Raw genomic sequence first — 16,394 nt, 5'->3', positions numbered from 1 at the left:
GGCTTCGGTGACGCAATGATCAGTGTTAATTATATTGGCAGGTGTGTGTGTGTGTGTGTGTGTGTGTGTGTGTGTGTGGGGTGGGGGAGGTTAGGAGGACTTGAGTGGCCCTGTCGTCAGCCGTGCAACGGACTCTGTCGTTCATGGTGTAAATACGACGATACGACGCTTGAGCGCGACGCTACGACGCTTGAGCACGACGATACGAACCTTGAGAACGACGATACGACGCTTGAGCACGACGATGCGACGCTTGAGAACGACGATACGACGCTTGAGCACGACGATACAACGCTTGAGAACGACGATACGACCCTTGGATATGATAGCCAGTACTTTGACCCACCGGACCTTCAATTAAGAAAGTCAGAGGCAAAGAAAGGCCAGGCCCTTCACGACTTTCTGACGGAACTGTGATTCTCTCTCTCTCTCTCTCTCTCTCTCTCTCTCTCTCTCTCTCTCTCTCTCTCTCTCTCTCTCTCTCTCTCTCTCTCGAAACCCAAGTTCGTGCGTCATCTTGCTGTCTCACTCGCCACAGTCCTCACCGTCTCCGTCCTTGTTGTTGCCAAGATTCCGAGGTAGACGTGAGGGAGGGAGGACCCTCCGCCGTTTGTCTGGAGGGAGGAAGGGAGGAAGGGAAGACACCGTGTTCGAGGGTGGCAGAAGGGATGATTGTCCACCGAGAGCCCGCTCTCTGGAAATTGTCAACAAAAAAATAGGAAAAAAAAAAAGAAAACGAAAAAATTACAGAAATGCGCAGAACTTTGCCCGAGGCAGTTTTAAAATCTTTTCGTAGTTAGACGAGAAGGTTTAGCCTAGCTGAGCGGGGCGCGGTCGCCAATTTGGTAAATAACCGAAAAAGATGTGCTAGGTTGAAAGCCGTACTATAGATACTTTTAAGGACAGACTTGATACATATTTGGCTTCAGATTCACGAATAACTTTACTTGCGCCTCCTAAGTCAAACAAAGTTTTCATGTTTTTCTCTTTGAATCATCTGTACGTGTATTATACTCTTACCTTACTATGCCCTGAGTGTCTGATGTCTTCCACTATCACAGACAGCCTCGAAAGATCCAGTGGTCAGCAATTGTTTGAATTCCTTTTTTGTATGCCTTTGTATTATGTATCTTATCCCGCGTGTCTCACCCTCTTTCATATCTTAATTCTAATTATGTATCATCATTTTATCATACTGACCATGTTTGTTCCCGACTTTGGTGCCTATTTTCACTGACATCTGAAGTAATTTTTCATGTATGACATCGTTTTCCAGGACTATATTTTGAAGGGAATGTATTATTCTCTATCTGGATATATTTTTGAGGGTTTGGGAACATTGTTCTGGATATTGATTGTTATTATTCTAATAGTCGTGCCCTGGTAGAGCTTTTGGCTCTAATTGTCTTTTATTCGAGACAAAACCTGGATTTGATATTCTTCATTTGGACGGTGTGTATCGTCTGTGTGACTCGCCAATTTTCAGCTGCATCCAGCTTGATTTCACGCAAATTCTGCTCCTCCATTTTTCTCATCAGTCGTCCTTCCTCACGTACCTCTTTACTTATAATCTGAACTCATACTTCTCATCTTGAACATACCCATTTTTTTGTATTCCATCACGCTCTCAGGTCTATAGACTCATTCACTCATGCCCTAACACTGATTGTGCCTTCATTGCCCTCCCGACTTGTTCTTGCCTACTTCGGCACCACCTACCCTTATTCTCCCATTCTTACCCCCACCGCATTATTCCCTTTTAATGAATTAGTCTCTCATACTTCCCTCGTCATACATTTCCAGTTTACCGCCCCTCTTCTACCTCATACGCCTTAAACACCCATATCTCACGCCTTCCCCTCCGTCCAAGCCCATACAGACGTGGTCCACCAAAGATAAATAAAAACGCGGAGGATTTTTCTCGGTGGACTTACACGTCATGGCCGGAGCTAAGAGGCTCGCTGAAGTCTGAAGTCAACTTTATGTGGAGACCGTATTACAGCCTGAATTTAACCTCTACGAAGCAAGCCACTTGGTAATACAAAACAAACTTTATTAACCATAAGTATACCATGGGGCTAGGCTCTAGCCACTGGTGGGAGATAAGGTTTGATAAAGGGCACCCTAGCGAACTCATTCTGAAGATCTTCACGTGAATTGTACGGGGGTGTGTCTGGAGAGGGTCAGGGGGGCCACAGGTACTTGCACAGAAGAGGTGACTTAGTATTGCGAAGGTTACTGCTGCGGGTATATCGTGTCCACACGCCCACATAGCCAGGTTCTATTGACTTACAATTCCAGTCGTATAGATTCTCCTATCCTGCAGCGTGATGGAGAGATTGACGGGGGTTGAGGGATAAAAGAGCAATTTCCAGATTACGCTCGGTAGTGGGAGGGAGTGAAGAGTCCACCAGTGGAGAGAGGAGATACGAGGGAGACGGCAGTGAACAGTTACCTGGGAGATCAGTGCAGAGAAACAAAAATTGAGGGAGTGACAGCCACAGAGAGGGAGAAACGCGTAAGAAGGGAGCCATAGGTAGAGCTGTAGAGGGAGGGAAGTGGGAGGGAGGGAAGTAAATGGAGCTCCATCATGAGCCAGCCAGGCTCCAGACTTAACATCTTCTTCACCACAACGCTCCATCTCCAGGGATGCCTCACACATATATAAATAATGCTCGTAGTTTTTAAACTTTAACGTTTTCTTTATTTCATTCTCTCCCTCTCTACTCCTCCCAGTCTACCTCCTAAGTCTTGCCATGGACGTCCTCTCCAGTGTTCCAGACCCAAAACTTACACAGTAGACGGGATTCCATCGAGACGCTTCTCTCTCTCTCTCTCTCTCTCTCTCTCTCTCTCTCTCTCTCTCTCTCTCTCTCTCTCTCTCTCTCTCTCTCTCTCTCTCTCTCTCTCTCTCTCTCTCTCTTGTACGGAGGAAAAAGTAAACTGGCATTACTCTCCAATTCCATTCAGCAAAGCTCTTGAAAGACGCGGCTGGAACCCTACGGTAAATGTCAGAGGTCTCTGAAGTCCCTCCCTTTGACATATACGTATCACTCGCTAGGTAAACTTGTTCATCAGGCAGCCAGTCGTGACGCTGAAGGCTCCGGTCCACTCGCACAGCTGAAACAAAGGTCACTTGTTCTCTGATTGTCAATCAATTAATTTGACATCAATCGTGTGGGGCAAATGCTAAAGGTAATAACTGCAAATTCAGTTCGTAGTCATCCAGAAAACCAGTTTAATCAACGGGTTACAGCTTAATCTCACCAAAGGGCGTTGAACCCGTTTACTGCCATTCTTTTCAGTGGTGTTTATGGCTGTGGATGATGAAAGGGAATATTGTACCCTGTACCTCAGTTTCAGTAAAGCTTTTGACAGGTTCCTCATCAAGATACGAGAAGGGAAAGTGGAATATAATGGACGAGGATAGATTCGGTGTTTAAGACACGGCTTACGGATAGAAAGTAGACAGTTAACGTCCTGGATATGAGTTGATAATGATTATGGAATATTTGCCGAGGATGTTTTCAAAGGAGGGTACAGCAGCTCAACAAGAGGATCCAAATAAACTCTTAAAATGAACAAAAAAGTGGCAAATGGGGAAAATTGTAGCTAGGCATGATGAAGGCTGGTTGAAGTATTGGGCATAAAGTCAACCGAAAGGAAATTAATAAAACCGTATTAAGAAAGATGATTGATTTTGAAGTGATTGTGAGTAAAGATTTAAACAAAGAAGACGAGATAATTACGTGTAGAGCTAATTACGTGTCTGGTCTTGAGATCGTGAAGTACTTGTGCGAAAATTCCGTATTTATCAAGCTCTAGTGAAACCCTGACGTGGATATGCTGGATACACTTGTTCACAGTAATCAAGAGTGGATGTGAGTTCACTTATAAGCACACGAATAAGAATGGCAAAGCTAACAGCGACTTCGATGAAGATAGATTGAAAGAATTAGATTTGCGCTCTCTCGAAAGATATAGCCTAGCGAGGCGTGAAAGATGAAAGCGTTTAGTTAGATTAGATGCAGGCGGTAAATACAAGGGACACAGATATTGCGCTTAAAGCAAAGAGTAAAGAAGAGAACTCGCAACATCGGTCAACGACTTTAAACTAGATAATGTAGATCTGGGGAAAGAAAAGATTGAGGGAATTACGTTGGTTTCGAAATATAGTTGTAGACTGCGGGTTGAATGGTTTTCTAAATACCCTTAGCGGTAGTTATACTGGTAAGCCACAGGCATAAGTTGGATGTATATATGACGGATAAGGATTTGGGATGAACAGCAGGCACCTTGAATAGCATCAGAAGACCTACCGCAGCAGTTTCTATCATTGATGTGTTGAGAAGAGGAAGCGAGGAACACGGTGAAGGCGAAGAGGAGGAAACTGCGCTGATTAATCCCTTGAGAACGACGGCACGACCTCTAGATATTATGGCCTAGTCTTGACTCGACCCTTAAGGGTCACGTCAAAGGCCAGGCCACGATGGCACAAGAGCTGTGTCATCGTGCTTCAGGGTCGATCCCTCTGTAAGGGTAGTATCGTCGTGTTCCAAGGGTCTTGCTGTTGTGCTTCACGGGTCGTACCGTCGTGCTCTACAGGTCGTGCCGTCGTGCATTTAAACAGAGTTAGGCAGACTCGGACAGTTTGCCCGTGGGTGCTGCACCTGGCTGCTGACGTCAGCAGGGTGCGGGGGAGTGGGCTTAAAGGAGAACTGGGCGTGGTGGTGACGACCAGGGCAACGACGAGGTGTGGTTCCCTCCACCACCACCACCACCACCACCCTCCTGCTGGGAGGGGCTCAGACCCCTGCCCTTTGTTCTCATTCACTCTTCCTCTCTCCACAAACCCCCTCCCGCGTGTCCTACTCTTTCTCTCTCTCTCTCTCTCTCTCTCTCTCTCTCTCTCTCTCTCTCTCTCTCTCTCTCTCTCTCTCTCTCTCTCTCTTTCTCTCACACGTTTTCTCTTCTCTATATCCTCCCTTCTCTCTCTCTCTCTCTCTCTCTCTCTCTCTCTCTCTCTCTCTCTCTCTCTCTCTCTCTCTCTCTCTCTCTCTCTCCGTGTCCCTCTTCTTTCTCCTCTCTCCTCCTCCCAGGAACTCACCTATCACTCATGGAACCATTTGCATCACGAAGCCCCCAAGCGACACATCACCCCTGACCAGGGCAAAGTCTTTAAAGCTTCCACCCTCTCTCTCTCCCTGGCCCTACTTCCCTCCCTGCCTGCCACCTTAACCATTCTGACGCACACCAGAGCTGTGTACATTATCTATGTCTACCCACTCAGCCGGCCAGGCCTCCAGCTAGGCCAGGCCTCCCACCACTCATCCATCATAAGTTAGTACAAGACATCTGGCTAAATCCGTCGGCTGGTGGGTGGGTGGGTTATTGGGGAGCCTAATCGTGCCTGTGTTCACATACATACACACCGCGCACAGACACACACACACACACACGAACGCACCACACACACCCACACAGAGGGTGTAGTGGAGGGTGGCTGTGAATGAACGGGCCATTGGCAAGACCTACAGGTAATACATGTTTGTGGCCAGTGTCTGGGTAACAAAGCGTGGGAGGAATGACAAGAGGGTAAGACGTCTACTCTTGGGAGGGGGGGTGAAGAATGGAGGCGTCCACTTGTTTACATTATCAGGTAATGACGTCGGATGGCTTTACTGACGTAGGGACAGGCTCCTCGACGTGCCGGGGGGAGAGAAAAAGTATGTCCTTTTGTACATTTGGTCACTTTATTTCTCTTCCAGCTTTACCCTAAGTCTGATAACAATAAGGTGTTTATATTGCAGGAATAAACGAGTCTTTTTTTCCCCTTTTTTTTTTAAGTTAATTAGAGATGAATTGAGCTGTGTTTCTGTCTAGGTCCCATCAGCCACAGATGTTTGTTGCTCAGGTTTCCTGTTAAACGTTTGCTTTTCGTGTGTTACAGGCCGAGTACCGGGCGGATAGCGTGCGGCTGGACCTGATCCGCACAGCTCGACAGGGCAGCCCGCTCCTCCACGTCAAGGGCAAGGTGGACTACATGTGCCTCGAAGTGGAGGCTGGCGACCCCGTCTCCTTCACCACCCAGGAGTCCTACCTGGTCAGTACTCGCCCGCCACATCCCTCCCACGACCAAACCCACCACCCATTGTACACAGTGCTCTGTACTACCCACACACACAGCAGCCTCCCACCACCCTGACACAAACAAGACCCATCCCCTCCTCACATAGGAGGCCTCCCGCTACCCACACACACTCTCCTCAGCTGGCCTCACCACGGAGGCTGTGTAGGCTGTGTGGTTAGATGTCTCCTCCTCATTCGAAGGCATGGCAGAGGGAAAGACTAGAGTAAGAGACTGGTGGTCTTCTTGGACAGTTGCTCAATCAGATGACGTCTAGGATAACATAATTAAGTCCTAATTAGCTGGAATGCCCTGTAATTAAGGAATCTGTCCAACACATCCATGTCTCAAAACTTCAGTCGCTCTGACTTGCATTCGTTTCTTTTCATATCGGATGATATTTTGGTAATTTTCTTCTATTCATGTGGGTTTTTAGCCTTTATGGCTAATGGTGAGTATTGATTCTATATTTTGATTTTATTCCAGTGATTTCTAATTTATGTGGACACTTTTGGCGGGAATGACACAACATTGGCATTCATGTTTGTCTTAGCAACTACGACTCCACCAGACTGTACGGCATATGGGCCTTCCTTATCTTCCTCAGACATTCTCACATGACCCTCTCTGTCCTTCTGGGTTAGTCCTGCATCATACATGGTGCTTGGGAGCTCCATGTGGTACACAGAACATGTGTATACGCCCGCCAAAACCTATCCTCGTGGACATTTCCTTCGATTTTGGACGTGGGAGCAAAGTGATGGTTATGCTATATGGCTCCAGATCCTTACTGGGCGTGGGAGTCGTGTCTCATATTCTTTGTATTGGAGTTATACAAGGTTTGCCGGAGGTACTGATACACACTCACCACTCTTATCGTGGCACAGGCCCAGTGCTGGAGAGTGTCTGTGGTCACCATACGCCACAGCAACACCGTGTGAGAGCACCATTTCAGTGCACACACACACACACACACACACACACACACACACACACACAGACGATGGTGATGCACCATTATTCCACTGACGCATCACCATCACCCGCTCAGTCCTCTCACTCTGACGTGCGACGTCTTGACCTCGTTACCACAACGGTACGACCCTCTCGAGGAGGAGGAGCACGACGGCGACGACGCCGCCTCCGCCGCACACGACTCTCAAAAGAGTCAGGTCAAAGGCCAGGCCCATCCCTCACCACCGTCGTGCTCATTGAGCCAATGTGACGTTAAGGTTAAGCATACTTGACCTCCTCCTTGCTTGGAGTACGTCACACAGCACATCCAACCAAGCCATTGTTAGAGCATCGTCCTGTGTTTACCAGTGTGGATTTTTTCCACGTCCCCCTCACGGTTAATGTGTGTGTGTTGTCATGTGAACTGCCACGTCTCACATTCGCAAGATGTCTAAGACCCTTTTGGGCCAAATATGGCCAGACTATGGACCAAGATCTTCCTCTCTCTCTCTCTCTCTCTCTCTCTCTCTCTCTCTCTCTCTCTCTCTCTCTCTCTCTCTCTCTCGACAGACGAGGCTGATGCTTGTACACCGACGCCTCTGGTGGCGACCGTATGAAGGTTTCTACTGGCATTTGCTTCAGTACTGTAGGATAGAGTACGGGGTAGTGCGCGTCTGTAGATAGATTTCTTTACAAATGTAGGTGCATGTGTTTTAGTGAATCATTTTATGTATGTAGGTGCTTGTTTGTATAGGGCCAATTCATGTGCACACTGAAGAGCACATCTGTATAAAGATATGTAGCACGTGTGTGTGTGTGTGTGTGTGTGTGTGTGTGTGTGTGTGTGTGTGTGTGTGTGTATATATATATATATATATATATATATATATATATATATATATATATATATATATGTGTGTGTGTGTGTGTGTGTGTGTAGAGAGAGAGAGAGAGAGAGAGTGTGTGTGGGGGGGTTCCTTTGTATATTATAGGCGAACAATGCAATTGTCTTTTCACTATTACGACACAGAACTAGTCGTTAGCCAATCAAGGAATGCTGTTAGTACTTATTTCCGATTATTTCACCCTGGCCAACGTATTCAGGGAGGGTAGCATTAACTGTGCCTTCATGCTCACCTCAGAGTATTAAGGGAAAATGCCAGTACATGTGCGTTGATGCCATACATACTGCCTCACTCAGCCAGGGAGAGTGTTGTTTTGTCTACCTCACACTTAGGGGGTTGGGGAAGACTACCCTCATTTCTCATTGTTGCCTCATGCACCAATGGAGAGATTATCACTACCTCATGAACTCACAGCAACTGACTCACTTAAGGAAGACTGCCAGTACCTCATGGCCTCACACATCTGACACAGCAAGGGAGACAGTCACTACCTCATGGCCTCACACATCTGACACAGCAAGGGAGACAGCCACTACCTCATGGCCTCACACATCTGACACAGCAAGGGAGACAGTCACTACCTCATGGCCTCACACATCTGACATAGCAAGGGAGACAGTCACTACCTCATGGCCTCACACATCTGTCACAGCGAGGGAGACAGTCACTACCTCATGGCCTCACACATCTGACACAGCGAGGGAGACAGTCACTACCTCATGGCCTCACAGCACCTGACACTGCCAGGGAGGAGAATACCTCGCAGCACCTGACGTCAGAGGGAAGGGAAAGGACGGCCAGACTTGCCGACTCCCGAAGGGATTTGAGCAGCCGAACGTTTATTCAACCGTGAGCGAGTAACACAATGATACCCTCGCAGAACGGTGGGACTTTGGGGGGCATATCTGTCAGTATCGTCAGCACTGTCAGGGCCAGGTAGCAATCTGATAGTCTAATGACGTCAGGGGAAAATATAAATACAAAGGGGGTCGGGAGGAGTCAGTTGCGTCTGACGTGCGTGACGCAAATGGTCGGCCATTAAATTTACGTCTGGATGCTCGTCGGTAACTGATCCGTCCCCGTGGTTACAAGTATATGATGAATGTGAATGTACCTATAATATGTCTTTGGATATCTGTGTGTGTGTGTGTGTGTGTGTGTGTGTGTGTGTGTGTGATTGAGTATGTATGTCTGTATTTTCGTATGTGTATTTATATGTATGTGTTTATGTAAGTGTCTGCGCCTCTTATGTCCGTCTCTGAGTTCGTGTATGGTGAATGATAAAGTTCATCCAGACGTGTAGTGCTAACACTCCACACTCAGAGAACGGATATGAACCACAGCCTGAGTAGTTTGGCAGGAGCTGGTATGAGGTAGATTGTGTGAGCCGAAGGGACAGTGGTGTGAGGTAAGGCCTCAGGGTGCCTTGCTTCAGGGTGCCTTGCCTCAGGAGCCTTGCTTCAAGGTGCCTTGCCCCAGAGGACCTTGCCTTACGCTACCTTGCCTCAGATGCCTTGCCTCATGGGGTCTTACCTCAAGGTGCCTCGCTTCAGGGTGCCTTGCCTCAGGGTGCCATGCCTCAGAGTGCATCTTATGTCCCTCTGGCACTATGGATGGTCATCTTTTTTCACGTCCTGTATTCACACTTCTCTTTGCTTCCTTGTTTTGCATACACTCTCTGGATCAGTAGTATTTTCATATCTTTATGTTGTTCAAGTACACAGCTTTGTTTTTATAGTAAATCTTGATTCACCAAACCATTCTCTGTCTAATCATCAGTTGTATAAAGTAGTAAAATGTTTACTACGATGAAGTTGACCTGACCTAGCCTGACCCTCACACAGGACGGGCCCGAGAATGGCGTGGTTAAGTTCACGCGTCCTGACACTGCGCTGGTAAGGTTCCAAGAGACGCCAACACCTGCACCATCATCAGCTGCCTCCTCCACCATCACCACCATCACTATTACTAACACTGCTTGTGCATGACTTACGTCCAAGGCTTTTTCTGATATCCAGGACACAACTCACTGCCCTGTTGTTGTCCCACTTAAGTAAATTCAGTGAAACTAAGGATATGTTATACGAAATGGGAAGCTCTTGAAGACTGTGTCCTGAACATCAGGTTGGCCTTAGCTCTAGCATCTGCCAGTATTGTCATCTGCTTGCTTTCTTAATCATAGTTTACCTTTTTCCCATGTGTTTAATTTCTGACTTCTCTGTATTGCCAGGATGAGTTGTGAAGCTCGCCCCTTTCACAGCTTCTATCGCACCATTGTTTTGGAATGTCATCACTGAAAGCTCTTCTCTTTCTCTCTCTCCAGCAAATAACGGCTGTCTTATTCCCGATGGGCTTCTCTGGGTCCTAAATCCTGAGTCTTTATTTCAGGATTGTGTGTAGGATGCATTTGTTTCCTCTTGATTAACCCTAAATGAACTAATGAAGCCTTTTCCAGGTTCCTTCCCACTCTGCTTCATCTACCGAAGGGGAAATAAACAAGGTCTCACGTGACAGGCCATGCGTTAAGATCCTCGTATGCCACAACCCATGCCTCTGCCATACCAAAGTCTAATTACACTCCTGTGTGTTGCAACGCTCACACCCTGGACAGCTTTACTCCTTCCATCCTCCACTAACAGTGTTACTTTTATCATTCCTGGCACTGAGAGCTTTCCCCATCAGGAGTACCTCAAGTTCTGCCTTTGTGTGTCCAGAAAATAATCCTTTATTTCCCTTACATCCCTATTGAACTAAAATCCTGATATTATGCTGATTTAATTTCTGGAGACTTCAAGATAAAGAACACCTTAGACCACTATTTTTTGTGTTTTTTATCTGTCTCATTCTTGCACAGCACTTATCACAGCACCATGGCAGCTGTTTTGTTTCCATGTTGCACAGCACCACCGCACTCCCATCTCGCACTTGCTACTCTCACCTCGCCACAGCACCGGATTTTCCCCACAGCACTAATCTAAAACCCTACTCTCGCACGGGCCTTTGGTGTTCTGAGTGTCTGTGTTACGTTAATCATAGGTGTCGAGTGTTGTCGTGCAACTAGGTGTCTACTACTAAATAAGCTAATGCTATGAAGTGCTGCCACCTTTGCGTCTTCACTCCAGCATTGATGTAAGATAAATCACTAGCAGTGTCCAGACTCTCCTCTTCTTTCATACTCAGGAGCAGCCTTTTCATTGTCAGAGTTTGATGTAATATATTTTCAGAAGCAGAAGCGACATTGATTTCTATTACTGTATACATTTTCAGTAGTTTTGTCCTTAAGGCTGTAATTATAGATAGTAATTTATGGCTGAAAACATCTGTCAGATGTTAATAATTCTTTTTCCTGAGTTCTTCTCCAGTGCCTGCCTGTTTCTCTGGACATGTTTTAAACACCTCATAACCTCATGTCACCATTTTGGTATTAAATGATGGTATTTAACTGACCTATAGCTGCTCTTATTTTCTTAATTGTATGCTGTACCATCCCATCCATCCTCAGTACCTCAAGTTTGTACTGATCTTTGGATATCCTTCCTAAATATCATACCTGATCCTTAACTTCCCCAAATATTTTAAATCTTCCTGAATCACCTAATTATTTTATCTCCCCATACTGCCCCATGAGTGTCCTCTCCCTTTGTATGCTATATTAGCCTAAAATGCCAATCCTATTGGCATTTAACGTATCACTCTCCCATGATTCCCTAGTCCAGCTTCTCTGTGATCCTCCATCCTTCCTGTAGCCCTATAACTCTGTCCCTCGTCACTTTCTCATGATTCCTCTCCCATGGTTCACAACATTGCCACTGACCCGTTAGCTCACAACATTGCCACTGACCCATTAGCCTTCTTTCCCAACTGCTTCATAATTCAACACACCCTGATTGTTCACTTACTGTAAACTTCTCCTATCGCCATATAATTCCCCATCCATCTTGACTCACCACCTCTTATACTGCCCAATGACTACTCTTTGGTTTTACATTATCCCAAGACTTCTACACCTATCACTCTCCAACTCCCATTTTAATTGCATTGCAAGGATAAATGCATACTTTTCCTCCTATATTTGCTCACTCTTCTCACTGCTAACTCCCCACATTTTTGTTACCCACATACTCAACACTTTCTCATTGCCCAAAAATTCTTCATTCCCTTCTGGCCTCATGACCCTTGTCCCTACATTGTCCCATTACCCATGACTTCCTTTCTCCCACAGTCCTGTAACAGCCAAGTATCCTACTGCTCCATTACTTCCACTTCCCCTGTAATTCCCACTCAGTAACCCTACTGCTTCATTTATCAATCCAGTCAATCCTATTTTTGCACTCTGCCTAATTCTCTACTCTCTACTCTACCCACTGCTTCATGACTCCTAAGTTCCTCCACTGTATTATGACTAACATTTTCCTCACTGCTCCACAACATCTGGCCTCTCAGCTGTACCTACCCTCAGGTACTACCATCATGGGAGGCTGCACGGCAGGGTTCAGTAAGCTTCAAGATGCGTACCACGGAGCCCAATGGTCTTCTTATGTACAACTCAGGCTCCATGGCTGCCCAGGTCAGTACCTTGTTGGTCCTCTTACCAAGAATGATACAGTACAACTGCTTTCCAAACCATCATATTTTCTTGCATTCCAGTTGTAAAACTTTTTTACTTGTCTATTTTTAATGAAAATGACTTTCTCTTTGTATTTCATGATTCTTTGTACAGCATTTCTGAAGCAGAAGTAGTTAGGGTGGTTAAATTTTTAGAAATACTGTTAAAATAGAAACTATAGTATTTCTTAATTTTCATCTTAGGTGGACACATTGGCTCCGAATCACTTGAGCATGTACTTTTTATATGTGACATTGAAGTTATATTACTGTATCATGCTTACAATGACAGCTCAGGTCTGTTGCTTTTGAAGGTTTAGGAAGTCAGACTTTTTTACTCAAAGTTCAATTTTTTTAGATTGGTAAGTCAATCATCTGTTGAGATTCATTATATTAGTCTGATCAAAGAATATTTGATGAAATATTAATAACAGCACTCAAGGGTAACTTATTGAATGAAGCAAAAATAGAAATAGAAATATGTATGTAAGTGTTAAGAGGATTATTAAAGAGAGTAGTTCAGTTCAAAGTAACATTTCCATGTGTAATATTGTTTGAGAATAAAAGTTTAGGAAGTAGAATGAAAGCTTTTCATATGATTGGTTAATGTCCAAAAAGTCTGTAGAGACATTGTTCATGAAAACGGTATATTAAAGTGAAGATAGAGGCTTCAGACTGCTTTAAATTAAGTAGCAAGTCTACCCAAAGGAACTGGTTGTTCTTGTCATTTACCAGTCAGCAGGGTTAGGACTGGGGACCCCAGTTCTGCAGGACTGATTCCCACTAAAGGTGCATTCTTAAGTGCACTTCACCTATCCCATGTAAATGGGAAAGGGTTGGTAATAGAATTAATGATGTTAACACCATCCTTGCTCATTTTTTATTTATCTTTCAGATCTCTGTAATGTACTTCTTTTTCAAAAGATCAGTTTAACTCTGGCAAAAAGGAAAAAGTAGTTTAACTCAGGCATGTTTTATTGCTCCCTTATTCATGCTGTCTCACCTTTCTTTGGAACGAATCTTATCAGTTATTGTATGACTTGTTGTAGTTTATCTAAGTCTTTTTATAGTGCACCAAATCATTCTGGGATTTAGATGTAATATTTCCCATTGGAAGTATGGTAAAGAGCTCAGTTTAAAATTTTTTTGAATTGTGTAAAGTATATCTTTATGTTTGCTTTTCTTTAGGGTGACTTCTTTGCACTGGAGTTACTGGAGGGTCACCTGTATTTGCACCTGAACCTTGGATCAGGGTCACGCCGTGTCAAGGCCACTAACCGACGGGTAGATGATGGGTGGTGGCATGAGGTGACCTTAAATCGGGATGCCCAGGCAGGCAGGATCACTGTTGATGAGGGTGCCAATGATTTCACTACACCAGGTAAGGAGGGAATTGTTGGAGGAAGAGATAATGTGGAAAATATTAATGTCACCACAGTGAATACAAGGCAGTTTAGAAAAAAAAAAGGCTGAATGGCTATTTTCAAAGGAAAGGAAGATGTGTGAGAGGAAAGATATTCCAGGAATTTTGGAAAACTGAGAATTAAGTTTATTCTTATATCACTATTATAAGACTTGAAATATTTCCTGTACATTTTTTCTAATTGTTATTACTTTCATTAGCATAGCAGAATTATTTTTCAAGCATAATCATTACATTCTTTTCATTTACTAAATTGGCATAATTTTCCTGTATTCATCTTTCAGCTCATTGATTTTTTTCTTCCAGTATGTTTCAATTTACTTCCCTACTTGCACTGTCATAATTAAAACATTTACCACTAAACTCCACATTCTTTTATTGTCATTCTCATTTCTGGACTAGATTTACCAGCACCATATACATACCTTACATCATCACTGTTATCATCTTTCCAATGTATTATTCTTTCACCAGTATGACTTTTACTGAATTCAGTTCTTACTTCATCAGAGTGGCATTGCATTTACGTTTTATACAATCTCTGTCAGTCTTACTTTTCACATCAAAATCCCTTCTGGGATATTTCTTACCTAGTTTTTTACCATCAAGATATATGTATAGTATATATGATCATTACCTCTTCTTCCACCCATAGGAGAGTCTCATCGCCTAGACTTGGATGGTGCCTTATATGTAGGTGGCGTAAGCACAGGCGTTGTAGTTCCACCAGAAGTCTGGACTGGCAGGCTTGGTTTGGGTTATGTAGGATGCATGAGAGACCTAGTAATCAATGGGTTACCAGCAGACCTTGCTTCTTATGCAAAAAAACAAGATTCTGGTAAGTTCAAATGATTTATGTTGAAATTCTCTTTTAAGCTTTGGCTTACTTGTCATTCATTATATATTAGTTTGATTGGTTCATCAGATACCAGATTGTTTTAATTGAGCACCAAAAATATGGTCTGGCTGCTCATGACTTAAGAAAATTGTTTAGTAGAGCAGTATTATAGATATAGTGTTTTGTTAGTTTGCAAAATTATTAACTGTTTTATGAATCAGAGAGAATGTGATGTGCATATCAGATGATAGAAATTACTTGAAAGCTTTGACTTTTTAGATTTTGAATTTGTTTTCACATACATGTGTAAATTTGATGGTGATTAGGCCATCATTTTGTAAGAAATGCAGTCTAATAAATTTGATACTGCTGCAAGTTATTCACTTACTGATAAGATCTTGTAAGCAAAACATGAGAGAAAAAGAGGCTTATGTACATTTCATTGAAGAATGTAGTAGAATTACCTAATTTCAGTCACCATCCCTAATTATTGGTATTTGTTACAGTTAATCATCATGGATCATATCATCAGTGAAATTTCAGTTTCACATTTACATTTCATTTTGTCTTTCCACCCACAGGTTCCATTGTTAGTTTTTGTCATAGTGATGGGGGTTCATGCTCATCCTCACCATGTATGCACGGTGGTACCTGCAGGGAAGGATGGGGGCGTTTCATCTGTGACTGCTCCCACACTGCATTTGTTGGTCCCACATGTGGCAAAGGTAATGTAATACCTATCCTAGTATAAGAAGGCATGAAACTTGTAAGAACTTCCCCCTGTATGTATTGTGTTGAGATTTTGCAGATGATGATTCTTGTAGAAATTATAAATCACTTTGAATTTTTGTTTTTATTGATTTGTTGTTGTGGAGATTTTCTTTTGAAAGTTAGAAAGATTCTTTGGATGTAACTATTATTTTTTTGTAAGAATGTTGTAGAGAGAATTTTAGACTTTATTGTCAAGTGAAGATTTCTTGTAGAGTAATAGGTAAGGAAAAGACCCAAGTTAAAAGGAATTTCTCATTTTTTTCTTTGTATGCCCCAGCTTTTAAGAAAGAATTATCTCACTTCTTTTAATTATTTTTAAAGAGCAATAGCTGTAATGAATCATTCAGCTTTATCCGTAATTTGATGAAGCTAATTTATCAAGATGGACTTAGACAAGAGTGTAGCCCAGAATTTTGCCCAAATATGTTAACAAAACACTCTATTTAAGCAGTAGATCTGCTGGCCTTGCCTACATAAAGAAATAGTGTTCTTCTCTCCAAGGACATTAAGTTTTCCCACTGATGGTTGTTATATTTTGTCACACCCTTTCCATCCACCCTTTCTTTCCACCTTTTTTGTACCCTGTCTCCACCTTTTCCATGTGATATCTGGCTCCTACCTTGAATTCTCTCATTTTTCTAACCCTTCCCCCACCTTTCACAAACACATCTCACCCTTAATATGTTCCTTCCAGGCCTTAATGAATAATTCTTTCACAACTTGATACTGATTATACCCAGTCCCTGCCTTTTCACATGCTGATCCATGACA

At 43.7% G+C, this 16,394-nt stretch overlaps 1 protein-coding gene across 5 annotated transcripts in view; it reads left to right on the top strand.

The window, feature by feature from the left end:
• Nrx-1 (Neurexin 1) overlaps positions 1–16,394 on the top strand; it is a 363,755-nt gene that overhangs the window by 312,672 nt on the left and 34,689 nt on the right. For 4 of the 5 annotated variants that reach the window (XM_071662517.1, XM_071662514.1, XM_071662518.1 and 1 more), the window contains exons 7-12: positions 5,951–6,103; positions 9,831–9,881; positions 12,446–12,553; positions 13,780–13,972; positions 14,670–14,852; positions 15,434–15,577. In XM_071662517.1, coding sequence (XP_071518618.1) covers positions 5,951–6,103; positions 9,831–9,881; positions 12,446–12,553; positions 13,780–13,972; positions 14,670–14,852; positions 15,434–15,577 — 832 coding nt within the window. The remainder of the gene's footprint in view (positions 1–5,950; positions 6,104–9,830; positions 9,882–12,445; positions 12,554–13,779; positions 13,973–14,669; positions 14,853–15,433; positions 15,578–16,394) is intronic. The other variant, XM_071662515.1, reaches the window with a different exon arrangement.

This window comes from Panulirus ornatus, chromosome 6 (assembly GCF_036320965.1).
Source record: "Panulirus ornatus isolate Po-2019 chromosome 6, ASM3632096v1, whole genome shotgun sequence".
NCBI classification, from domain to species: Eukaryota; Metazoa; Arthropoda; class Malacostraca; order Decapoda; family Palinuridae; genus Panulirus; species Panulirus ornatus.
This window is presented reverse-complemented; position numbering and strand designations above follow the sequence as displayed.